The 26,055-nt window shown below is 36.8% G+C and overlaps 1 protein-coding gene across 1 annotated transcript in view; it reads left to right on the top strand.

The window, feature by feature from the left end:
* CNTNAP2 (contactin associated protein 2) overlaps positions 1 to 26,055 on the top strand; it is a 1,021,743-nt gene that overhangs the window by 850,362 nt on the left and 145,326 nt on the right. The window contains exon 15 of the mRNA XM_059493942.1: positions 1,425 to 1,552. Within this exon, the coding sequence (XP_059349925.1) occupies positions 1,425 to 1,552 (128 nt within the window). The remainder of the gene's footprint in view (positions 1 to 1,424; positions 1,553 to 26,055) is intronic.

The raw sequence follows: 26,055 nt of genomic DNA, 5'->3' as shown, positions 1-26,055 counted from the left end.
GTTATTCACTTTTTTCTTTCTCAAATGGAAAGTCCTTTAATCTTTCTTTTCTTATACTGCTTGTCTCCAAATTGATGAAAAGGATGCTTTGTAAAGGGCATGGCGATCTGGGGATGATCACAATGTGCAGGAGCAGCCTGCCAGGGTTCCTGCTCTCCATTTTCGTCCCTTTCTATCAATGTCCTGTAGCAGCCTCACCGACAGAGCACCTGCTGCAGCTGTGTCCATCCAAAGAGGGCTAATGATCTCAGCAACTCAAAGAGTCACATTACACAAAGGAGCAAGTTGTCTGAAGGGGAAGAACGCACAGATTAAGTAAAACAGTCACCTGCTATTTGGAAAACTCTACTAATTAAATCTCTAATTACTCTCTTCATCACAGAGAACAGACTTGGTTCCAGTGAGCTGTTGTTGGAAAATGTGATGGCTATTTTCTTAACTAATTCAGTTGTGCTCCTTTTTAAAAAAATGTTTCAGTTTCCATCTCTTCAGATGGACCAAATAAGGGTGATGACTGGAGATGCTACAGGAAAACAGTGCTGGTCCTGCTGTAAGACTCTGAACATTACCAGAGATCGTGCAGATCCCTGCTGCGCTGCCCAGTTATTAGCAACATAATGAGTACGATCTTGGACTCATCCAAGTTAGAGATGAAAAAGGCTTTCATTTTCCTGAAATCATTACAAGTTCTCAGTTATAGTCATATTGTGCGGTTCAGTTAACTTTTCTAGATACTGAATTCATCCTTAATCCTGTGATATTTTTGAACAAAGGAATTGATTTTTTTTTTTAGATCAAAAAGTTCCTTGCTTTAGATACCCAATTACATGGCAGGATAAAGCTAGAAAGAGGGGGAAAAAGAGAGAGAAATAGATGAATTTGTTTCCTCTTTCTTTCTTTTCTGTCAAAAATTTATAATCTTAACACTATATATAGGGCATTTTTTCCTGTGTTCATAATTTTGCCTTTTATGTGTGTGTTTATACAGAAAAAACAAATAAAAACACAAACAGAACAAAACAAAGAATACAAGCCAACAAAAAAAATATTGCAACCAAAAAACCCCACAGAGGCAAACCAGCTGAGAGACAAAGTACCCCATTAAATATTGCTTATTTCATTTTCTATTTGGAAGAAAGAACACTCTATGCCAGTTGGGTTCATCTCTTGAAATAATAAAGGAAAAATATTGCAACTGTGCAGAGTGATTTGGTCTAAGCATGAAAAAAGCACTGGGTTACTTGCTGCAGTTGAAATGAGGAGCTCAAAGACATGACTATAAATTGAATTTTTGTGGTCTTGCTAACTAAAATGAGGTTTGAGTTGCATGCAATTGTTGCATACCTGTTTGTTTGGTGCTTAGATCAAGGAAAATAATTCCATAGGCTTCACAATTGCTTTCCTTTTGTGTCTCTGTAATTCAGGAGGAAAGACAGTGGGATGTTGTCCTACAAAGAGCACCTACCAGTCAGCCAGGTGGTGGTTGGAGACCTGGACCGGCCTGGGTCTGAAGCCAAGGTGTCCGTGGGTCCCGTGCGCTGCCAAGGAGATCGTGAGTTCTCTGGTTTCCTTCTGCTTGCTCCTGGGTAGAAACTCAGTTGGAAAGGGGTAACTTTGGAGACACTCCACGGGAAATTATGGCTGTCTGCTCAAAAGGCCTTTTGCCATGGAAGTATAATGTGATCTGAGAAATTTTGTCTATAAAAATACACATATAATGGCTTACCATTTCATTTATAATATCAGTATTCTTCTTTAATTTATGGTAAATGTGGCAACTTGGATTATTCAACTAAGTTTATGTAGATGAGCAGTAATACAGATTGCATAATAATATCTCTCCACATCTGTGCTTCTCTTGGGCACTCTTGTCAGCATCATTATCATTACTGTGCTTCTATAAATGATGGCAAAACTCATCACTGTAATCTCTGGCTGTAAGTGTACAAAGTTTGACAAGATTGTTACCAGATGCTAACTGTATCAGGACTAGATGTTTCCACGAAAAGCATTGGGAGTTTTTTGTTGCAGTCTCTGGTTTCCACGCTGAGTGATGATAAGGGGTGTACATCCTCCAGTCTGATCATCTACTGATAGAGTAAATCAGTTTCATGTATGAATTTCCACTGCACACACACTCAAAATTGGAATGCACTGAGGAAAATTGTAGTCTTGCTTCAGTCTATTTTATATTTCAGGAGGTGAAATTTACTAGCAAAGGCAGAGCAACTGTTTAAGACCCTTCTAAATCACACTTCAAAACTTCAGACTCTGCAATTGACACACATTTCATTTGTCCTCTGTGTTTTAAGGCAGTTCTCTTATAATAGGTGCGGTAAACAAAGGTTGTCTGATTTAATTTAAAACAAGTAATATTTGTGTGATCTATAAATAATATAAAACCCATTCACAATAAAGAGTACTATAACTCAGCCTGTAAGATAGACATGATGCAGAAGTATTCACCTCATATATTTGTTGCTTGTTATTTATGGTGTTTGACCAATCACAGGTCAGTCTGTGTTTGTGTCTCATCTATGTTCAATAAACATTTTTGTAATGGGCTCTTACAACTGATGACAAAAAATAACAAATATTATTTTTCTTGCACCCATATTCCTCATATTCTGAATTTGAGTGCTTCTAGAAATGTCAGTCTCTAAAGTGTGAGCCATTTCTAAATATTAGTATAAATGAAACTTCATCTGAGCAGGCAATAGCCTTTATTAGAGTGTGACTGAGTGACACAGCCTTTTGGGAAACTGAACGGGTGTATTCCTACCATCCTGATTAATTTAATTTTCTCCATGAACTTTACAGATATGATTCATAGTTTTTGAAAAACTTTGCCTATGAATAAATTTGAATTTCCTTCCATGACCATATATTACTGTCAAAAGTCTAGTATAATTTTTCTCACAGGAGGTAGTGTAGACCCCAGTCCTTTGCCAAGCTCCTGTTTTATATTCCCAGTGCATTTACTAAGCACTCCCCTTTGTATTCTTTCTTCAGTGTATGCAACAGCTGCTGTTTCACCTTGTGGTAAACAAGGTTTCCATTCCAGAGAAAATTCCAAAATTTTAAACTGTGCTTTTATTCCAATTTTGAAGAAAGATCCAAAGTACCAAATTTCTGGGAAAGGATTAAAAACAGCAACAGCAAACCATAAACCAATTTATTTGTGTGTGTGTGTGTGTGTGTGTGTGTGAGTGTGTGTGTTGCATGCATCAAAACCAACATTATTAGTACTAAAGATGTTGAGTGTCATCACAGCACAGTTCATGTGTTCAGTTAAATTCAGTTGCATGTTTAAATGAAATTCAGTTCTAGCTATGAAGACTAAGAAATACAAATTTCTGTTTTGCTTGCAAGGAGGGTAGAAAAAGTAATCAGCCAAATAAATATTTACCTATTTAGAAGAATTTCTCATTGTGGTTGCAGCCAATACTGTGACATTTTAATTTGTCTTGTCCTGAGGGTTGTCCATACCATGGGTTGCATTAATCCATAGTCCAGTGATGTTTTGCAGCACATGAAGTGATATTTTCCCAGAAGAATTGTGGACTAATTTGCCACAAACCTCATAGCTAACATTTTGTAACATCTAGGGACAGGGACATGTCACCTGGGCCAATTCACAGCTGTACCTGAGTACAACAGTAAGGGTGCCATAGAGCTAATGGACTTTGCAGCCCTTAAAAAGAGACAGCTGAAAGCTCTGAAATATCTGAGAGCATAGAGGATTAAAGAAAGCAAAGATATTTGTCATTTCATACAATTCACTTCTTCCCATGCTCATCAAATTCTCAAGGATCCATTAATCAGCAGAAGCCACAACAATTAACTGTTCCTACACTATTGACTGACCAAAGTAAACCTGAAAATCATTCAGCTCAGTGCAATTTGTTTTGACACAAAACAAGGAAGATTGCAGAATCATAACTATTTTCCTGTTGCAAAAATAACTGTATTCTTCTTTCAGAAATATAGGTTTTATTTTGGTCCCATAAATGACGATCGCATTTTTATTTTTGCCTAATTTATTACCTAATTAAGGCTGTTCTTGAATAGTAGCTATTGTTGGAGATAAGGATCAGAAAACTGGTTTATGCATGATTACACACCTCCGTGTTACAGAAGTATTTTTCATATTTAACTGCGCCTCACAAAACACTACTTGCATTATGAAAAGCAGTCAGCAAAAAGGGCCTTTATTACCCCTCTAAAGATCTGCTTAAGTGGCTGAATTCTATCAGAATGATGAAGTCTCATCCAGTCACTGTGGCAAAAATCCCATAAATCTGGTCTGGGGCCTATTTTACACCTTGGAATAAATATGCAGGATGTCTCTTTTCTATTTGCCATTTTAGTGTTGAGGAATGCTTTCTTAATATCTAATGATTTTTCCAAGTGGTGATCTACCAGGGAAGCAAACTTATCCAATTTCATAGAGAACACGTGCACAAAGAGGAAATTAATTTAGTGGGGGGTTTTGACACTGTATTGCAATGATTCAAAATCAAGCAAGGTTTTCAGCAGATGTCCACTCTACACAGACTTAAAGCAAAGCACTCCTTCCTACCCACAGCTCTGTGAGTGTTGTACTTACAGAATGACAGTGGCAGTTTATCAGCACAATCTCAATATCCTCTTAGCAGAACTGGAATTTAAAGTATAAATAAAGAAAACCTGTCCTTAGTCTCCACAGTAATACTGGATAAGGGAACTACTCTTGTTTTCCCTGAAGTAAAGTTATTCTGTGCAGGATCTAGAAAAAAGGGCGCAATAGAATGACAAATTAATAATTTTTATTCTTCAGTTAACCTTGAGACACTGATTAAAATCCCTTTACAGACCTGTTACAGTTTTTCTAACACTTATTAGCTGACTCCACAGCAGCCCTGCATTTAACCTGGGCCAACCGGTAATAGAAATACCTTGTCCATCTCTCTATGCTATTTCACTGTAATGCAAAGGGGCACCTTGAGTCTTTTCCCAAAACACAAGTGTACTGAGGGGGTTTTTGTGTCTAAGCTCAGCCTGAGGTGGTAGATCAAGGCTTCAAAAGCAGATCTGGTAATTTCTTTTGAAACCAAACTGAAGAACTTAGCTTGCCATGGTGGGGCTATTGCTACAGAGATTTTATTGATAATCATATTGAATCAAAATTACTTTTGTGGCTTCTGGCACCTTCTGAAGAATTTTTTTCATTCCCCTTAGGAAAATACCAGTTTTCAAAAAGCTTCTATATTTGCTACCTGCTAAGAGTATCCTCTTCCCAAGGACTTCCAAGGATTTTGATTTGAGTTTGTTCTTTATAAGCCCAGAGGGGAATAGACTGACTATTCTGCTCTAGATTTGCTTTTCTCCTTGAGTCTATTTTCCTTTTGTCCCATTTCCTCTATAGCAAAGACAGAATTTAAAGGGGAGATGTTTTTTACACAGCTCAGATTTATGTTTTTTCCATCTCCTCGGCTGTACAGTTTTTATCCTCTCAGTAAGACTTTGATTTCTGAGCCATGAATCATTTTCTTGTATATTACTTCTATTATCTGTAATCTTCAAAATGTGGAGGAGGAAGCAGCTGCACTGACTGTGGTTCTTTCTAAGCTAAGTTTTCATGAAGACCAGTATCAGCAGTGTGCTTGTAGAACCTGCAGAGACAGACAAAAAATGTCCCCTTGACAGATAACAGAAGTTCAGGAACAAATCAAAACTCAGTTCTTCCATCAGGGCATTGACATTTTTTTGAGCTTGTATGCATATAACCATGCATATGTGTTCAGGGGAAATATACCTTGAGTTCTTTTTTTCAGTGATATTGATTATGGTTCATTATTACTGCTTTCATTACTGATGCTTTGTTTCATTAGCTTATCACTCCTGGCTTTGCTCCTTTTGGAATGTTCCAGCAGAGTTGGTTTATTTATTCAGACAGTGGGATGGCCATGCACGTTTCTTGTGACTCTGGGTTTGTATTGAAACCACTCTGTAGTTATCTAAACCACACAGCCACTTCCAGGGTCACTGCTTAGAGGCTGCTATCCTTGGTAAGGTGTGGGTTTGTATTCCTTAAGCACTTCTTATTCATCACCTGTGCACGTTGGTGACTCAGAACTGTCACTTGTAATGAAAATAAATTAACTGTTTCATGAGCACGCTAAATCCATTTTCATTACATTGCAAATTGAGGACTCTTTCAACATGCTGAACTTGTTTTTCAAGGGTACCACCTGAGTTTCAGGGAAAAAATAGCACAGCCTCACAGTGCAGTTTCCAGTTACACATTAAACTTATGTCTGAGGTCAGTTCTCTAGTAGGATATGCAATGTGTCCACTCAGACAGATCTGCAGTGCTGTTACTCTAACATACATAGGTAAGCTGGAAAGTATCCCAGAAAAAAAAAATCACCAAACAAAATGTATTTGAATTATTGAAAGGTTCAACTAGAATTGAATCCTCTACTGGAAGTAGAAACAATTTACTCCTACTCTATCTTGGACAACATTCCAGTTATATAGAGACTTGCCTTACATGTTAATGAAAGTGAAAACACTATATCAAATGAAAATTAACATCAGTGATACCCCCTACCAAAAAACAAAACCCAGCCAGAGTGCTCTCAGAAAAATACAAAAATTTGTCTTTTAAAACTCCTGAAGCAATGATTCTGCCAGAGGCTTCGGTGGTGGGATTACAGATCTGAAATTTAGGCAATTCCCTTTTGAGTTGTTAATTACTTCTCTCCCACTAAGGTTAGAAAACCAGTGAAAATATCTTGATTTTTCTACATTTCCTTTTTTTTTTTTTTTTGCTTGTATTGCTAGACATATCTACCAACATTTTTATATTATTATTATTAATTTCTTATGATTTTCAAATAAATTGTGATATGTTTGGTAAGGAAAATACAAATCAAAACTTGAACCATCTAAGACTTTAAGGTTTTTTCAGCAGTACCTAAAGGTGCCTTCAGTACACATGAAAGTTTGTCTGCTGTATTTCCACATCTATTACCACAGCATGTCTTTATGTGCTGCACTGGTTTGTAGATTGTGCTATTCAAGGGGAAATACAGATTCATCCGAAGAACATCAAGACTTTGTACTTGCTGCTTATCACAGTTGTTCCAGTGCTACCAGCAAAACACGAGAAAGAAAAGTGTCCTTTCAATAAAAGCAGCCAGCCAGCCAAGTACTGCCAGAAGTACTGTTTCAGACTCATTTGATTTTTTCACTGGATTATGCTGAGGGTAACAAAACTACAGTCTTCAGTTCAGATCTGGGTAGGGATCTTTCCTTTAGTTAATCAAATTCCTGAGGTTCCCTTTCATGTGCAATTGTTTTCCTCAGAGACCCAAGAGAAAAAAATGACCCACTAGGTCATTTTTCTGAAACTTTTAAAGTAAAAAAAATCCATTCTTTTGCAGTTGTTTAACATTCAATTTAAATATTGTCATTTCTCATTCTTAAGACTTTCCCTTCACCTTTAACCCTGTTTCATAATGCATAATTAAATTTATTGTGGAGTTTAACTAGAATTTATTTTCATCGTCATGCAGAAATATTTTCTCTAGGAAGCAGTGCTTAAATGCCCTCCTGTGGAGTCTTAATATTTCTAAGAGAACTCTTCATTTTCTCACCTCCCAGGAAAACTTAGACTGTGGCCTGTTATCTTATACAAATATAGGCTGTTTCTGGCCATGTAAATAAAACTTTGCCTGTCTTGAAAATAGAAGCTGGAAAATCTCCATTGGTCTCATGAATTTAGGGCATTTCATGGTGAAACATGTCCAGAAATGTAAAGGTGGATATGGGATAAAGTATGTCCTTCTCATACATGTGTACTTGTGTCCTTCCTAGGCAGCCAAGTGCTCCAAGAGCTGGCATTCTGGCTGGTCATTTGTCAAAGCTTTGTCATCCGTTTTAATTCGAATCAGTTCTCTACAATTACACCCAAAAAGTGATTCCCTGATGTTGTCCACCAAAAATTTTTTAATTTAATTTAGGACTCCCTACTATGTGTGTTTTCAGCAAGATAAGCACTACCTTAGATGATCCATCGTGAACAGTACCAAAAATGAGAAGACCTAATATCTCTGAAATTGCAAATCAGCTGGAATTGTCTTTGAGTTTGGGCAATGGGGAGTAGCAGGCAGTGTGAACAGCATTTGAATGTGTGTGATTGAATTTATTTAAGTTCCAAAAAATATTTTCTTTGTTTGTTGTAGTACTTAAACCTAGCTAATCATTCTTGACACTTTTCTCCTACCCCTTTGTATTTGTACAGCAGCAAATATTTTGGCCTAGATATTTGGGCCAAATTAGTCTCCATAGATCTGTAAGATTCTGAGTGCTCTTTCTACATAAAGCTCTGGTTTGCTTCTTTTTTTATATCATCTCAAAACCCACAGGGAATTGGTAACATTAATGATTTATAAGCTCTCAGTGTTTCTACAGTACACGACCTTTACTGAGGTTTATTACATGGTCATAAAATTCTCTTACAGTTCAAACTTTGAATACATGTGTATCCATGGAATAAATGCTTGTAAAGTGACACAGTTTTAACATAGAAACATATTGACTCATAGTTTATATATGAATATTTTCTATTGCCCCCCACTCTCTGTCAGGTTTTGTTCTGTTTCCTTTCTGAAAGCAAATCCTACCCATGAGATCTACTTATCTCACAGAGCAGGAAAAAGCACAGATCACACACAGTTTAACCATTTTCCTATTGGACATGTCTTTTTGTTCCTTCCTGACTGAAGGAACAAGATGCCTGCAAATAGTGCAAGAGAAAAAAGTAACAGTAGAATTAATTTCAATTTTGGCCAACTAGAAAAACAATGTCCCATACAGTTTCTGCCACATGAACATCAGTAACCCAAGGTAAAAAGAAAAAATGTGGACTTGTTCTCATTAAAATATACCAAGGAAAGATCATTTGAACCACAAGCAATGGCTCTTGATGCAGTTTGAGACCCTTTTTTAAAATCCTTTTCCAGCATTGCAAAGATCCAGTAGAGCCTGGATGCATTGCTCAAAATAGTGAGATTTATGACACTTTTGCCTAGTACCTGGTAGTGTATGAAAGTATTATAGATTACACTGTCACTCAGTGTGCATTTTCATTATGAATGCAATTTACATTGCTGGAGACTTTTCCTTAAGGTCATGAAGGCAGTATGCTCTGAGTATCTGTTTTGATAGGAAATGCATTTCAACCTGCTCATCTTTACTGTTTACCTGCCTGTAGTTACTTTCCTCGTGCATCTTCCACTGCCTTTGAAAAGGAGAGTCACACCTGTTTCACACATATGTGAATGTAGGTACAAAGAAAAACACAACTCCACAATTTACGTCTCCACCCTTCCTAGATTCATCATGAAATGTAAATCTGACAGCAAATTTTTAAGATAGGAATTGGCCTGCCTATTCTAGAATAATTTTAATTCTCATATGCATTCAATTCTCCTGAAATGTGTACGTTGGTATAAACTACAGAAGACAGTTCATGCAAATATCAATGAACTAATAAATTTTGCTCTTTTTACATATTTGCTGAAGTAATGAAAACATATGGCAATCGATGCCCATGTTCAATTCTCCAACTGATCATAAAAGAAAAAAATGGTGAAGTTCCATAGAGGAGTTATGAGCTTTATGTTTCCAAGATACAGAATTCAAATGCAATTAAGAGCTAATTTTATTCAAATTCTCCTCATCATTATGATTATACTGCAGTTAATTTTATCTTCTTTAACGCAAAAAAGAAGTATCTGAAGCAGTTCACGTAAAGTATTGTCTCTAGATTCCTAGGGAATCTAAGCAAGCATCGTTAGTCTGATAGATGATATACAGTAGCAGCTCATATTAAACCCAAATACTCTTGAAGTTATGCTTTAATTATAATTTCAAACATTTACCATCTTTGTGATTATAATGCATATTAGTATCTTACTTCTTACCTGTAGCAAAATAAGAAAAGCAATTGTGTAGGATACAAACAAAATCTAAGAATTAAATGATGAGAGAATTCCCACAGTGTATAGAAAAGTGATGAGAAGGAGATGTCAGTAAAGCCATGAGGAATTAGGAGAACCTGTGACTGAACTGGGGATTGAGAAGTTTCTGGAATCCTGTCTATGACATGTACAAATTTGCAGCCACCTTTAAATTTCACCCCATTAGCCTGAGATTTCTTAGAAATGAGGTATAATAGGGAGGGAATTATCTATATTTTTTTTTAGGTTGGACTCTTTCTCACTTTAATACTTTTGGCCTGTGCATTCCTGCAGCACTGACTGACATTTAAAGAGCAGAAAGAACAGAAAAAGCCAGAGTATGATTGAAGGTGAGGTAGAGTGAGGTCAGTGTCATTCATCCCTGTGTGTAAGTTATGTAAATTCAGTCTCATTTAGACATGGATAAGTGATTGGCAGCAGGATGGGGGACAGCCATTTATAGCCTCACAGCACCCAATATCTGACACACAATGCAGAGTGTCTCAGTAATACTTTAAATGTTCAATCACCAAGACGGAGAAACTCATAAGAAGAAGTTGGAGACCTTTGGTACTCGTTTAACTTGCACCACTGATCTCCATGCTAGGCAGCCAAGCTAACTCTAATTATGTCTAAATACAAGCATAGACAATGGTTGAACCTTTTCTATCCAATGATAGAATAGAAAGGAAGGTCAGGGGTGTATTCCTCAATCATAGCTGCTACTCGTAATGATTTCTCATCCCACAGGCTACTCTCCCCATCCTTTAACTGTAGGACTGAATTTTGACAGCTTCAGTTCAAAACCTTCCCATAATCAAGTCCTATTATATGAGTATATATGTAATTATACACTTGTTTTCCAGAATATTTGAAGGAACGTTATCTGATCCTTCTCTCTCTCAGTGAAGCAGGTCATTCTAGATTTTAATGTAGAACCATGATGCAGTTCCCAAAGGAAACTATTAACACAGAGTTGCAAAGTTGTGCATTTTTGTCAAGTGATTAGAAGTCTGAACTGTTAAAAGGGAATATAATAATAGTTTAAGAGAAGTGGAATACATATATTAAAAATTAACCTCCTATTTCTTTTCTGTGATCTATTTTTTGACTTTTTTCCTGACCTTTGTCTTCTATGGAAAACTTGCAAGTGTGGGAGAGAAAGGGCTAAAAAAGCCCTAAAAGAAATATGAAGTATTGCCTACTTACTCCTTTTTCCAATGATAATGCTATGAATAACTTCCACTGTTAAATTTCTGAGTTTGGGTATGCTGGGTTCCAAATTAATGCTGCAACCTGTGAAGAACCATAAATTAGATATTTACAGAGCAGGTTTCAGAGGACAGCTTGCATTTCCCCTTCATTCTTCCTCTTTTCTGTGCTTAAATCATTCCTTCTGTGAGGTGCCAATTTGGTTCTTCAAGGCAAACAAAGAAACTTGAAAAGCTGATAATTTTAGTCAATGATTTTATTTTTGAATCAGATCAGATAGAATTAAAAGGAGATGAGAGGGAAATCCTTTACCTTACAAAAAAAAATCTCTTTTTTGTCATTAAAGAAATTAAGAGCAGTTCTATCCATTTCCTGTTATGAACTTACAGTAATCAGTCCTTCAAAGATATTAGCTAAGCTCGTAGAATCATGAAGCTTTCAACTTTACAATATTGTAAGGTTTTCTGTGTTGCTGTTCTGGTGGCCTGGAAAGGCGCAGGGATGGCCTTGGAGAGCCGACGCTTCAAAGGACGAGGAGAGACTTCTGATCTTGTCTCGGTCTCGGTGTTTATTAATTGTTTATCTAAAAGATTTTCTTTCAGCCCGACAGAGGTCTGCACAGCAAGTCAGCCATGGGCACACTCCCCTGCGAGCCCCCGGCGCGGTCACTTATCTTTATACCCTAAGTTACGTGTACAATATTTATCATTTCTCCCCAATACCTTCTACTCTTATTAACCGGTGCACTTTTAGTAATGACCAATCCCAAAGTGCCACCACCACCACAGAAGATGGAGGCCACGAAGAAGAAGAAGAAGGACAGGACACGCCCCAATTCCTCCATCTTACTTCTTTAGACCCCCCTGTACCAAAATCCTAAACCCTGTGTTTTACACTTTAACTAACTTATCCCTTCACCATTCACCCAGTGAATTCCTCCCAGTCCTCATACAGGTCTCATCTCCTGTGTAGGATCAAAATTCTGCCACCAGACACTTCTGGCAACATTCCAGGATTCCCGAGCCCCCCAAGGGTGGTCTCGGCCTCTCTGCACCTCCATCCTGAGGTGCTGAGATCCCACACAATATTAAGCAGCAAATTCTAACATTTTTATATGCCTGTATTTTAACTCTCATTCGTGAAGAACCATCTCCACCTCTGATTTGGTCTAATTCAGAGGAGCAATATTTTTCATGAGCACAGCTTTCAAAGAAGCAGTTATGAAAAGAGAGCCAGTAGTGATTTATGGTTTCAAAATTTCTTTTCAGCATGCTCTTTAGCTAATCAATTTCCAGCATGCCCACTGTATCTATATTTTTTTCTTTATCCTTGGTTTCATGAACTCCTGCTGATGGAAAGCTTTTGCCTTGTCACTCCAAATAGATCTGCTTCTGAAAACTGAGGAACTAAATCAGTGTAAATCAATTGTTACACACAGAACATATTTCATGTATCTGTGTTCAAGTAACTTCCATTATCATTTCTTGTAGATTAGCTATGACAAGATTAAATTTAAAAGAATTTATTGTTATGAGATGTTCTTGTGTCTTGTATTTCAGGTTGAGGCAGAAGTCAATTTCATCCACAGTTGGCAGGACATATCCCAGGAAAAGTAAGATGTTCCCAAAAATGTAGAAAAGAGATTCTTCCAGGAAATACTTTAATTTGCCATCCCAAAAGAAGAGGAAATTCTCAGAAATTCTTGCCATATAAACTCTGAAAATATAAGTCATTTGAAATAGAACATGTTGGTTATGAAGTTCTCACCAATAGAAGGACACCATTGTGACTTTGACTTTCAACATTTTAGAAAAGAGCCTTTTTCATCACTAATTAACTGCATTTCATAAATGAAGTTTTGAACTAAAAGCCTGTTTAAAATGCCCGAGTCAGATTAAAATTTTCAAACCAATTTGCTCAGTGTAGTTGTGTTTCATTAACAGTTTCAAGAAACTTTCCATTTCCTTCAAAACTCTCAAAAACTCCAGTGTTTTCTAAAAATGGCAAGATCTTGCTAGAAAACTAAACCAAATTTAGCATTTCCTTCATGGGAGAGGCTCTCCTTCTTTCCTTTCTGTAAATGCAAAATAACTCCCTATGCTGAGATAGAGATTTTGGAGATTTCACTTCTGTAAAATAAAAGTAAACATTCCTGAAGGATCCTCAGTCCTGCTTAAATCATAATGTGGTTAACTGACATTTTACCCCTCTTTATCCTGAAGTTGTCTCCCTATATCATCATGTAGAGAGAGCTTTTCCCTATTCTCTATGCATACACTGTATTTCAGGTGGCTAATCTGATTTTTCTCCATAATATCATTAGGCAATTTTGAGATCCCATAAGGACAGCCAGTCATTAAATAAAAGTGTTATTATCATACAGTTCATTGCAGCTATCCCAGCTCAGAAAATCTGTAGTAGTGTAGGGCAAGATACAGGCAAATAAAATTAAGACGCTTAAAGAAATAGGCAGTTTTTTGAGAAAATAGCAAACCAGCATCTGAAGCTGTAAATTCAAGATGTGTGTCATTATTATCAGTTCAATAACAATTTCCCATAGCAATGCAAAAGGAAAGGTCTTTTGTTCATTTTTTGCTTAAATCCATGAACTTTTGGAATATCTAAATAACAAAAATGCATAGGCTTTCATTGTTGTAGTTCTTTATCTTTTTAGCACTGACCTGATAAATTTATTTCACATTGTAATGAAAATATTTTCTGAAATGGGGACAGGAGATAAGCAAACCTAGTCACCTCAGACTCTCCTCACACTTCACATGCTTCAATCCTCACATGCTTGTTGAATATTTCATAGCTTGTTAACCAGGAAAAGGGCAGAGATCACAGGCTGACTGTTTTAATGAGTCAGGATCTGTAAGTCAGGCCTTTCTTTCTCCTGGGTTTTACAGGACAATCCTGCTAAAAGGTAGCTGGTACTGATGCAGTAGCTCAACCAACACCTGGACAATGCCTTTCCACATGTGGCTCTCTTTAGCTGCTACCAACCACACAGACAAGCAGCTGCGAGACCAGAGTTGTTTGTTTGTGTCTGCCTAGCTATCAAACATCTATAGTGTTCTGAGGAAGGGAATAGAAATGGCAAAAGTTGCCTCAGTTCCTTCCTGATCTTCAGTGGCATAGAAGCTGGTGGACATCCTAACAAACCAGAGACCAAATATATATATATATATATATATATATATATATATATATATATATATATATATCAGGAGCTGCATTGCCTATCCCCATCAATCCTCCTGGAATCACTTCAAAAAAGACTTGTCAAAATCCTGAAAATCCCTAGATAATTACTGGCCCAATTAATTAAGTACTCTCCACTCACATCCAAGAATACATGAACAAAACCCTGAACCAAAAAAGATCCTTAACCAATGAAAAATTGCATATATGGGTAGTGACTTACCAGGAAAAAATAAGATAGTGTTCTGCCTCCAAAAATAAATTTGATGTTGAAAGAAAATGTGACATGTAAGACTATCAAACTCAATTTATATCAGCAGTACCATGCATGAAAATAAGGAAATTACTCCATGATTTTCCACACAATTTCTTTTCCTTTATGAGTTCAGTGTGTAAGAACCAAAATTATTCTTTAATAATATTCACATGTTTCTAAAATGCACCTGCAAATTTTATTTTCCTGGGCTCCGTGGATTCCGAATTCTGCAGACTGTATAAAATATGAATCATAGGTAGAATTGTTAGACTTGACCTTTTCCCTGAGATCTTTGGAGAAGTGATGGGTTGTGCTGTAGATTTCTCTCTCCACCTTGTTACCTGTCCCCTCTTTCCTAGTTGTACTCACCCTTGAAGAGACTCAGGCAAGTAAACATCAACATTTATCACAAAAAGCAAGCCAGGGGCCCTCCACATCTCCTCCCTCTTATTTACACATGAAGAGTCAGTAGTTCATAGCGACTGAGCTATGATCAAGGAAATTAAATTCATTAGTAAAACAAGAAACATTCCAGACGTGCACAGCACAGCTTGAAGTATTCAGCTGAGGAACTAATTAAAAACAGATAGCTGAGTGGATAATGAATAAACAGACATTACTGTGAGTGGAAATAGCTAGCACTAATATGTGTATTCCCTGTTATATTTGATGGGAAAGTAAATTATCACATATACTGAAGCAACTTGAACAGTTAGAGCTCTCCTGAAGCTTTCAGGTGCAGACTATCCTAAAGGTGGGAAGCAGACAGCAGGATCAGCAAATGAAGCCCCTGCAATGATGTTTTTGCAGCTCCCAGCCTTCCATCACAAGGGTCTGTGCTGCCTGAAACTCTCACACAGTGAAAGCAGGCCAGCCCTTGCCTGGTCCATCGTGCATTCCCTGAACAGGAGCACAGGCCTCTATGATCCTCTGAATAGAGGTTTTGAATAGCTTTTCCTTTCTGCAGCCCCTTCCCTTACCCATCACTTCTGTGCCTCCAGCCAAGTGTTCCTTCTGTGGGCACACACCAGTGCAGCACTCCTGGTATTTCACAGACTGCTGAAATACCAGAGAGTGCCCCGATGGGGTAACCAAGGAGCTGATAGGAAATATCTGCCCATCAACATCGAGTAGCACTGCAGACATTTAACTTCACCATTTGAAGAGGATCAGATTGTTTCTGCAAGGAGCAGATGCAAATGGCAGGGCTGCCTGTAGCTGTTAAAAGGCTTAATGTTGTCTTTCTTTATCAGATTTGTAGACTGTGATATGCTGCACACCAGCCATTTCCAGAGGCTGCTTTTTTTGCACAGCAGTCTGTAAATGAGCAGAGAAAACACTTTTCATGACGTGAAGGAAGCCAAAAGACATATGAGCTTTGAAAACACAGATAGAGAAGAGCTCCTAGGGGAGCTCAAATAGCTATTTACTAGATGAAAATAATATTAAGCTGAAGTTGAGTTTGCCAATGCTTATCACCAAACTGGAAGTTGAACACACAGTTTTGAATGCATCAGTGTGATAATAAATCCTACCATCCTAGCCATTGGTGGTATAGATTGCTAAACACTTCTGTGATATCCAATCCTCTATCAGAAGATAGTGTGGGCTCATGCAGAAAATCCAGCTTGTATATTCTTGATTTTCACATTTGAGGCCAGGGAGAAAGAGAGTCAGTTATAAAGTTTAGCCTACCTGAGTCTGTATTTCTGTACTCACAGATACTCATACATTTAATTTTCCTTGGAGTGTTAAAGTCCTTTTGAAATTTATAAGGGGCAGAGAGATGGAGGGATCCAGTCAGCAGGAGTTCAGACAGCTGGCTGCACTAACAACCAACTTCTTGGCTTAGAGGTACCACTAAATCCCCTGTAGCTGCTGTCCTTGAAGCTGCTGGAAGCCTTCTGCAGTGAGCTTCACAATCTCCATGGCTGCAGGCAACTATTAAAAAACCAAGATATTCTGTTATTCTGTTTGGTGCTTTTGGTGCTACTCCAGTCCTTTTACCCAAGGCATTTATCCCAGACTATCTAGGATCATGAGCTGGTAGCCTAGGCTTTGTTTGTTTCTATGAAATGGAGGAAATCCATCACATTTCCAGATATAAATAACTTGACAATTATCATGTGTGCTCCAGCTTGCTTGTGTGTTCCAGGTTAGTTTATATCATATAATAGTATTGAATGGCAGATGGAAACAAAATCCTGATTTTTTCCCTGCTGCCTGTAAATAAGCACTCCTTCTACCTCTGCATTTATGAAAGATAGGCATACTTAGCCCAAATATTCAGCAATAAGCTTATCTAGAGAAGTTTAAATAGAAGTTATTTCAAACCCCCTTAGACAGATTAAGACTTCCAGGTGTAAATTTAGACTTGATATGGTAAAATATATTGGTTGAGGTGTTTTTGCGACCTTAACCACATTATTCTGCTTCCTGCAGCCACATCTACAATTTATATAAAAGATAAACTCCAGGGAAAAAAAAATCTTGCAAAAAGTACCTGGTATTTCCATGCAGCTTGAATAGTGTTTTTAAAAATCAGTTAATTGCATTTTGCCTTGCTCACATTTATAGTATTTTAGGACTTCTCCCATTCCAAAAATGGTTTAAGAATTTGATTTGAATCAAATGCCGCAAGGCTATTTGATTCAAATCAAACGGACACTGTAGGATCAAGAGCTGCTCCCAGCTGTAACACCTGATGAATTAGTAATTCCTGGAGTACTGCTTTGCAATTTTTTTAGAAGCACTTAAAATACTAGATATCTAGGAAAAAATATAGCTGTTATTAAAAAGTCGAGATTTATGGACAGTTGACTGAAGCAGATTTTTGCATTGCAACACTGAAGGGCTGACACACTCACCTCAGGCTCAGCTGAATCCCTGTTGTCAGGGCCCACAGTCAAAATATTCACCATCCAAAATGCTCATGTCCCTATTCCTTTGAAATAGAGAATGCAAGAAAAAAGACACTTTACAAGCATAACATGGAAGGATCCTAGCCCTTACAGGAAGGATATGCTCTTTTAAAATCTAACATATATCTTTTATATTTTTATCTGTGTTGACTTTTTTTTTAACCCCCAAAGTAACATCTTTGGCCCCTTGGGGTTGTTTTTGGGGGGTTTTGTTGTTGTTGCTGTTGTTCTTGTTTGGTTTTGTTTGCTTGTTGAGGGATTATATTTTCTATATTCTGAATTCATTTTCCTATCTCCTTCTCCCAGAGTTGATATCTCCCAGAGATACTAATACACTGCTGGAAGCAGAGTGAGGGCAGAGAGAGAACAGCTTCCTGTGGTTCAAAGGAACATTCATATCAGTGTGCCAGAGCTTGTCTGGCTCTCTGCCGTGCCCTGAAGGTGAGGAGTTGCCTTTAGAGCTCTCCTGTTTTCAGCAGGAAAGACAAAGTCTCACCATACCATTTCCACATCAAATTGACTTTCAGTTCAGCAAGCATCACAGACGAGCTGTCTGGACACAGCTCTATCAGCCCTGCTGTGCACAGAACTTTGGGAATCAAAAATTCCTTTTTTCAACTGCTGATGCTCAACAGTATGTCTTAAATACAAATTTATTCTAAAAGTTGACAGAATTCAAATTTTGAGTGGAAATTAAAAGCTTTCATTGTCATGATTCTACTTTGCTTTTGTTTGGGATTGGGGAATACATGAAAAAAAATTAAAAGTATGTAAATTATCAAGTTTTATTTTAATGGGGAAAAAATTTAAATTCTAATAGCAGTGCTGTTTCTACTCTGAAAGTGTTTCCAGGGTAGTATATTAACTTCATTATACACTGTGCCAAGTGTATATTAACAAGAATTTTTATTTTTTCCCCACACAAAAGCTCCCTGGAACATACCAGAGTCTTAAGCGCCATATGAATTGTAAGAAAGCAATGTACAGCATATTCACCATAATGCATCCCATGAGATTTCCAGACTGTTAGCAGTATAGTAGCTGTATTTTTATATTTTTGAGTTGTACTTTTGATCCCAAGGTACTTTGAAGTTTTTTAAGCACAAACAAGTTGACTTGCTGCTTACAGTGCTGTAGGATACAGTATTCAGCAGCATGCAAACACCTTTAACTCAAAGGAGTTACACCTTTAACTCAAAGGAGTTTCATGAAGTTACTAGGGAAATTTAGGAAGGTAGGTTGCAATTGCCCAAATTTTAGCTTTTCAACAGACAAACACTGCTCTTTCTGAAAACATCCTTTAATTTTCAGTAGCCTTAGCAAAGGTAACTGCAAAAATATTTCTTCACAAAATAATATAATTTTGCATGGGAAGTCCTTGTCATAGGACTCTACAAATCTTACATCATTCATAAAGGGACTGAGAAATTCAAGGAGAAAAAATAATGCATAGAGTTATTAAATATATTGACACTTCTGTGTCACAGGGTGTTTGAGGTACAGACTTGTGAGCGTTCAGAAAACATTTACAAGTACTAATATCTGCTTCTCCTGGCATTGTACTCTTCCCTGGACATTCACAATTTTCTTGGGCAGAAGAAAGCTGGATTGACCTTCAATGTGACATTATGTTCTTAACTTTTACAACTAAATGCTTACAGGAGAGGTCAGCCCGGATCAAATACCTTAAAGGCAATGATATTGGAACCAGTACAGCAGAGCAATTAATGGCCATTTCCAACATTAAGCAAATGCTTAAATGCCATAATCTAAAATAGAATAGCATGATTTAGTGAAGTGATAGTAATAATATTATTCTAATTATTTTTTCTGTAAAGTAATAGTTCTATATAAATAATAAAAATATAGTCTGTCATGTGTGCCAATAACTGTTCTGCAACTCAATTATATTCTTGATAGATCTGAAAGTAAAATCCTTGCAAAGGGAGAATATCTTTTATATAGCTCTGAAGGAAATTATATATTCAGTTCATATTATTTTTGTGACGTGAGCTAGCTCATGATGTTCACCAATATTTTAATTTGGAAAAAGAAAATAAATCAATCTCTATGTTTCAATTTTTAGTGGCCCATCAGAAACAGAGCAATAGTTTAAATGAACAATTTAATTTGTACTCTCACTATGAATATTTGATCTAAATTAAGTACCAGGTTACCTTTCCCTACTGCTTCTGCTGACAAAGCTAATTTTCTTTTTCAATTCAAATTCAGTGGCAGGCAACTGCAGAACTCCCAGACAAAGGAAAGCACACCTTTTATCAATGTAGTTTAAAATATTTATACTTTGAAACACCATAAGACAACATTTAACTATTCATTTCAACAAGTAGAAATGGATAACATTCAAGGAAACCAATGTATTTAAAACATATTTTGCTTGTGCTTAATGCACCATTAAGGAGATGGCATAACTGAAGAGGGAACTTTTGGCATACACAGACACCATTAGTCATTCTGATATTCCCACTGGGACTTTGAGGATTTTGTCTTCTTCTAGGGGTGAGATAAGGGTCATTACTAAATGGCCAGTGAAATCTGTTGGTTTAGTCAGATAATGATCAGAAACTCCATGGTCCTAGAAAGAGTTTTTTCATAATGCTAAGAATAATTCTTGGAATACAACTTTATTAATTACTAATGTTCCTAAACAATTTTTAGGAATTTTTTTGAATGTTCACCTGCCTTGGGAAGGTGTGACAGTGCTACAATCATTACATTCTGAGAAAAACAAATAGATGCCTTGGTCAGTTATGATTATGCTGCACAAAATATTATTTTCTGATGTAGGATGTACCTGCCTCAGTTGCCTCATCGCTGCAACTGTGGTGTGAAAGCAAGGCCAGGTCTAGGAAGATGTGCTATAAGTGTATCTATTTTTCCCTGAAGACAATGTATGCACACACACCTAGATTTTGATGTTCAGTGGGTCACGTTGGTTCCTGTGTGACAGCATGTGGTACCATGATATAACCCACTGCAGACTGAGCCTGCAATGGCAGGAGAGGCTGTTTCCTTGCATCCTGCAGGTTTTTGGAGAGGAAGCTTATATATTCAGGGCAGCCATTTCAAAGGGAGAACTCTGAAGTGCACCAATATGTGTCATCATATAGTTGTAGTTAAGTTTCTGTATTCTTTTCTGTTCCTTTCTTTTGGACTAAGATGGTGTGGAAGTTTCTTTCCTCTTTTCTTTCCGTCTTCAAGACCTCACTGCTAAAATAGCCAAGACATGACCATGCAATAGAGGAGAAGTGAATGGCCACTGACACTGTAGAATACAAGTCCTGATTACAAAAATTGAGAGCAGATAATAGAAGCAGTGTAAGAATGATAAGAACTGAATGAATACTCTTTTTCACAAAGTAGAAGTACAGTGTTTTCTTGAGTGAGTGCTGGTGGCTGATGATTTAGAGATTCTGGGATCTTTTTAAGGATATGCTCTGGTTAAGGCAAGGGACTTCTCTTCACAGTATTCAACTAGTTCTTATATATGTTGCCCCCAGAATTCCTCACCAAAGCCTTTGGATAAAGTAGTGGTTTAGCCCTGGAATCGGTTGAATCAAAACCTCATAGATATTGAGCTTTGGGCAATTAGCATTTTGTTTTGCTCATGTTAATAATAAAATAGGCAGAATCAGATAATGAAATTTAAAATTGGAACTTGGAATACAATTTTAATCTTAATAGATCAAAACACAGATTGTGAAGCTTGATGTTACTAAAGCTGTTAACATGTTTAAATGTTATTTCTTTTGCACATATGCTCAACTACCACACTCAGCAATAAACAATTTGATATTCTTGTCATCATAATTTAAGACCATATATAGAAAAGAATGACCACAAACTAATTTTAATTTCAGTTTGTGAAAGTTTATCATTCCCATAATGAAAGGAAATAGCAGCACCTTCCTCATCAAAGGTTCTGACAAAATACAGTTTGGGAAATTACAGTAGGTTTTTTATGTGAGTTTATGAACATCAAGTATGATTTGGAACCCATTTAACATATAGAAGAAAACTTCATAGAAAGGAAATTATATATTTGTTGAAGGCTCAGACATGCAGAGAACAAACAGATCAGTTTGGGCCACCTGGAGAAAGCAAGGCCTATAATTTCTTCAAGCATCTCCACTGCTCACTTCTCATTCCACCAGGGTATAACTTGCTTATAATTTTCAGAGACAGAACTAAAAGTCCACAGAAACCTTGCTCATTGTTGGATATGAGGAGAGTATAAAAAGACACTCCAGTGGGGAGTTCAAACTAAAAGCCATGATATCAAAAGAAAGTGTTTGTAGTTTCTACATAATACTGCAAAAAAAAAATTAGGAAATGGTAAAAAAAATCAGGAAAGTGCAAGAAAGTGAATTCAGGTCCTGGTACACTCAAAAAAAATGTTGGTAAGACACTGAACATTTCTGTCCATCCAGCTCGGTGCCATCAGGGATACTTTGAGGTTGTGTTCAACCAATCTTTTCATCCCTTATTTTTCCCCTGGAATAAATTCTGATATCAAAATCACAAACACATTTGAAACTATTTCTATAGTGGACTTATTTTAGATAATAATATTTTGCATCTTTCTTCATGATTTCCAGGGTCAAGAATTACCCATTAATACCAACTAGACACAAAAGACTACATAAACAAACCCTTAGAACTATACTACTGATATAGTCTTAGTGTATTTTTGTGCGAAAAGTAATCACTTACTATTCAGAAAGAGACAATAGAGCACAGAAAAAAATCTAAAAAACATTTTATGTATCTCTGGTTTAAATATCTGATTCCCACAATAAAATGTGAGACTGACTTGAGTTCTCATTATTTGTAAAATTAGTGAATTTGAAACATGTTGCACCTAGTGGATTTTTAGGGAATGTCTAGAAAATCTTATTTGCAACTTTTTACGTGGAAAACACACCCAATAAATTTTGACTTCATTTGCATCTGAGAAGAACAGGTAACAGGAGAGGAGGAAAGTCTTTATTGTATTCAAACCCAGTTCGAGAAGCTTCTCAGTGGTTTAACTCTCAGCTGTAAGAGCCACACAAGAAGTTAGAAAATTAGGGGAGGGAAAGAGCAGTAGGCAGAACACAGGCTCCTTCCTTACAACATTTTTCTTAGATGTTTGAACTAGCACCTTCCTTTAAAAAGTACTGGAAGAGTTTTAGATGTAATTGATCAAAGCAAAAAAACTGTGTTCTGTGTTCATCCTTATTCAGAATTAGTTAAGCCTAATTAATGTTTATGTGAGGATAACATTTTTTTCTGAAACCTTGATGATTGCAGTGGACCAAGCCTTTAATATTAAAGTTTACTTTAAAGGCAACGACTCAAACTGCAACTTCTAATGCTGTTTTAAAGCATTTTTTAACTGCTGATATAACTATTACAATACCAAATACCAAATAAATATGAATTCCACAGCTTTAGTAGCAAAAATTTCAAATAAAAGACCACATTTCCTCCCAAACTGTGAGTTGATTTTCATTTGCTGGACTCTTCTCAGGATCACAGCTTCAGATCACACTACTGCAAAGTGCTCAGTTATTTTAATGGGGCTCAAATTTACTACATGAAGTGTATCATTTAGCTCTGTATGCAACTCAAAGCTTTTTTGGAAAGATATTAGAGAGTCATATCATTCAACAGCTATAGCTTTTCTGCTTATTCTAGAGGACATTTAAAATTGCATATCTAGTAATACCATAAGTTCAATTTCAAGTTTTACAGTAAACTGATTTAGAACAGACATTTTATAGCCCTACAAATTGATGGTCATTCAGCATATTCAGAATCTACATTTAATTTTATAACCAAGTGTTTTGCTCTCTAGAATATTTGAATGGATTTTTTTGTACTGAGAAGAATAACAAGGGAAGACAGATTATCTGTCTCTCTTGTGGAGCATCCTAAACATTAGTCCACTGCTGTCCTAAACAGTAGTCCACTACCATATCCTTACCAACATAAATAGTGCAGAGTTGTGATCCACTGACCAATCCATACACTAGATATTCTATACACTATACACTGCCCCAATCCACTCAGTCTCTAAAAGATTTTTGGATAGAAACATGGATATGTTTCAGGCTAAAGCTGCACTACTGATATGTCTTCCACTTCTCATTGCCATGAAAATTTATCATTTTTGGAGCACTTTCGGGTTATCCTTCCAGGACAACAGTGTGAAATGTTCGTCCTAGATTTCAGTTTTTCTTTGTTTGTGAACACAAGTAGATTTTTAGAAATATACAGTATACCCACTACATTTTCCCTTTTTGCACCATGGTCATTGCAGATCTCCACTGTAGGGAGGCCCCATCTTCATCTTCTTTCTTTTATTTCTACTGCTAACAGTAACAGTTTTCATTCCTCAATCACGCTAGCATGTTTGATGCTTGCTGCATAGGAACCAAAGCATTTGTGTCCTGGCAAAGCACTGAGACAATTGCAAGCAATTAAAGTATCAACTAAATAAATTAAAACCTTGTGAAATTTTTAATGGGAGTGACAGTGAAAGTATAATTGGAAAACAGGGGAAATGCATCAGTTATCTGTCAGCTGAATTTCTATGTTCTTCCTTACTCCCTTAATGCAAAACAGGAAAGATACCTTTATTTCTCAAGTTGGGATTTGGGCTGACTGTTGGGAAAGAAACTCACATTTTTTTTACTCTTATGTACTTCAGCTGAATATATTTGATATTGAAATTCTCAAGAAAATAACTCCCATACTGGTATCTCATGAAGTTATTTTTCATGGGAGCAGATGGGGAAGTACTTTGAATTTTTGCTCAAACATTATTCAAATGGGGCTAGTGTGGAGAGCCTGGTTCAAGCATGGCTTAAAGAAAGAGGCCATGAAGGTATACAGCTGATGGGAAAGTAAAAGGTAGCTGTAAAGCAGCAGTTCCCAGGCTTGATTTTGTAAATAACTAGGTTCTCAGGCACCTTTTCTATAAACAGCAGGATTCTCAGACAGTCTTCTCATAACAGTCCTTGGCTGCTCTGGGAACAGATATGAAGGTTTTGAGAACTTTTCATATCACAGTGAGAACACTAATCTTGGTTTCAATAAACAACCACGGGTATTGTAAACAAAAGGAGGGGTTAGAGTTTTCTCTGTAGCCTATCGTGAGCTCGGATTTTGCAATATGCATGAAGTTAATTAACATTATTATAAAGGGTGACTGATTTGATCAATAAATCGGAGTCGATGCTGATCAACAACAAGATTGGTCGTCTCCCTTCGCTTTCAACAGGCTAGTCCAAATCATCCAATCTTCTAATGCAGCTTGTAAGTCACACAACCTGCAACACTTACAAGGAGTAAATGCCTGTGAACATTATGCAGCTGAAGTAGAGAAAGAGTGAAAATAACAAAATTATGTATATAATCCCAAAACATTCTTCATTTCATAGTGTTCATATAAAGTGGAATGCAAGGGTGTTTTTATAAGTACTACTCTAAAAAGTTAAGTGAGTATTTGGGCAATATAAAACTGGATGAAATCTGCATATCAGGACTAGCTCGGGTAAATTTTACCCTCCCATTCAGAGCTATGATCTTGTAAACTTTCCCCAATATAGGAAACTTAATTTTTCTTATCATAATAGGGTCTTGGTTTTGGGCCATGATTGGTGGGAAAGGCATAGGGCAGAAGTATTAGAAAGAAGATCTTAGGACTCTGCACTGTTTCCCCACTGCTCCCTCTGAAGCTGGCAAATGAGCCTGGCAGCAGTGGAAATGCAGGAGATTTAACTGGAGATTTGGAAGAGCTTTGTGGGGAGATGTGAGCAGTAATCCCTGGAGCTGCTTTAACTGATGATGCTGCATGGAAAAATCCATCTGTTCATCCAGTATTCAAGACACATGAGGGGATATTCAGCCCTGCTTGCCATCCCTCTCCTGCCCATCACAGGGAACATCTCAGAACCTGAACAAATGTATTTGTTCTTTGCTGAAATACTGCAAAAACTATTTCTGCTTTTGTTTTTACAATGTGACTATAAGTAGGAGTAAGTAAATAATAACCAAGAACTCTAGGAAGTTTGTTTCATAGGATTAGTCTATTAAAGCAACAGCTAGTCATAGTTCATCACTTCCTGCATTGCATTTAATTTAACATTTTTATCATTTTATCATTTTTTTTTTTGAAGGGATTTGAACAACACAAGGGGATTTTTACAGTCTTTTGGGTAGCAGATAGGAAAAGTTAATTTAGTGATTCCTACAGCCTTTGTGAATGTTCTTTTTCAATTATTTTTGAAGGTAATTGTGAACTCTGCACAAAGCAATCATGTAGGGCTATTTCCAAATTTCTAGAAGTATATATTTAATTCCATTTATTAATTTATCCCATGTAGATGAAGCAGCAGCTCTAATAATGACATTCTAATTGGTTTTTCATGGCATTAGGCAGCAT

Source organism: Ammospiza nelsoni, chromosome 1, assembly GCF_027579445.1.
Source record: "Ammospiza nelsoni isolate bAmmNel1 chromosome 1, bAmmNel1.pri, whole genome shotgun sequence".
NCBI classification, from domain to species: Eukaryota; Metazoa; Chordata; class Aves; order Passeriformes; family Passerellidae; genus Ammospiza; species Ammospiza nelsoni.
The sequence above is the reverse complement of the archived record's forward strand: the minus strand, read 5'-3'. Positions and strand labels throughout refer to the sequence as shown.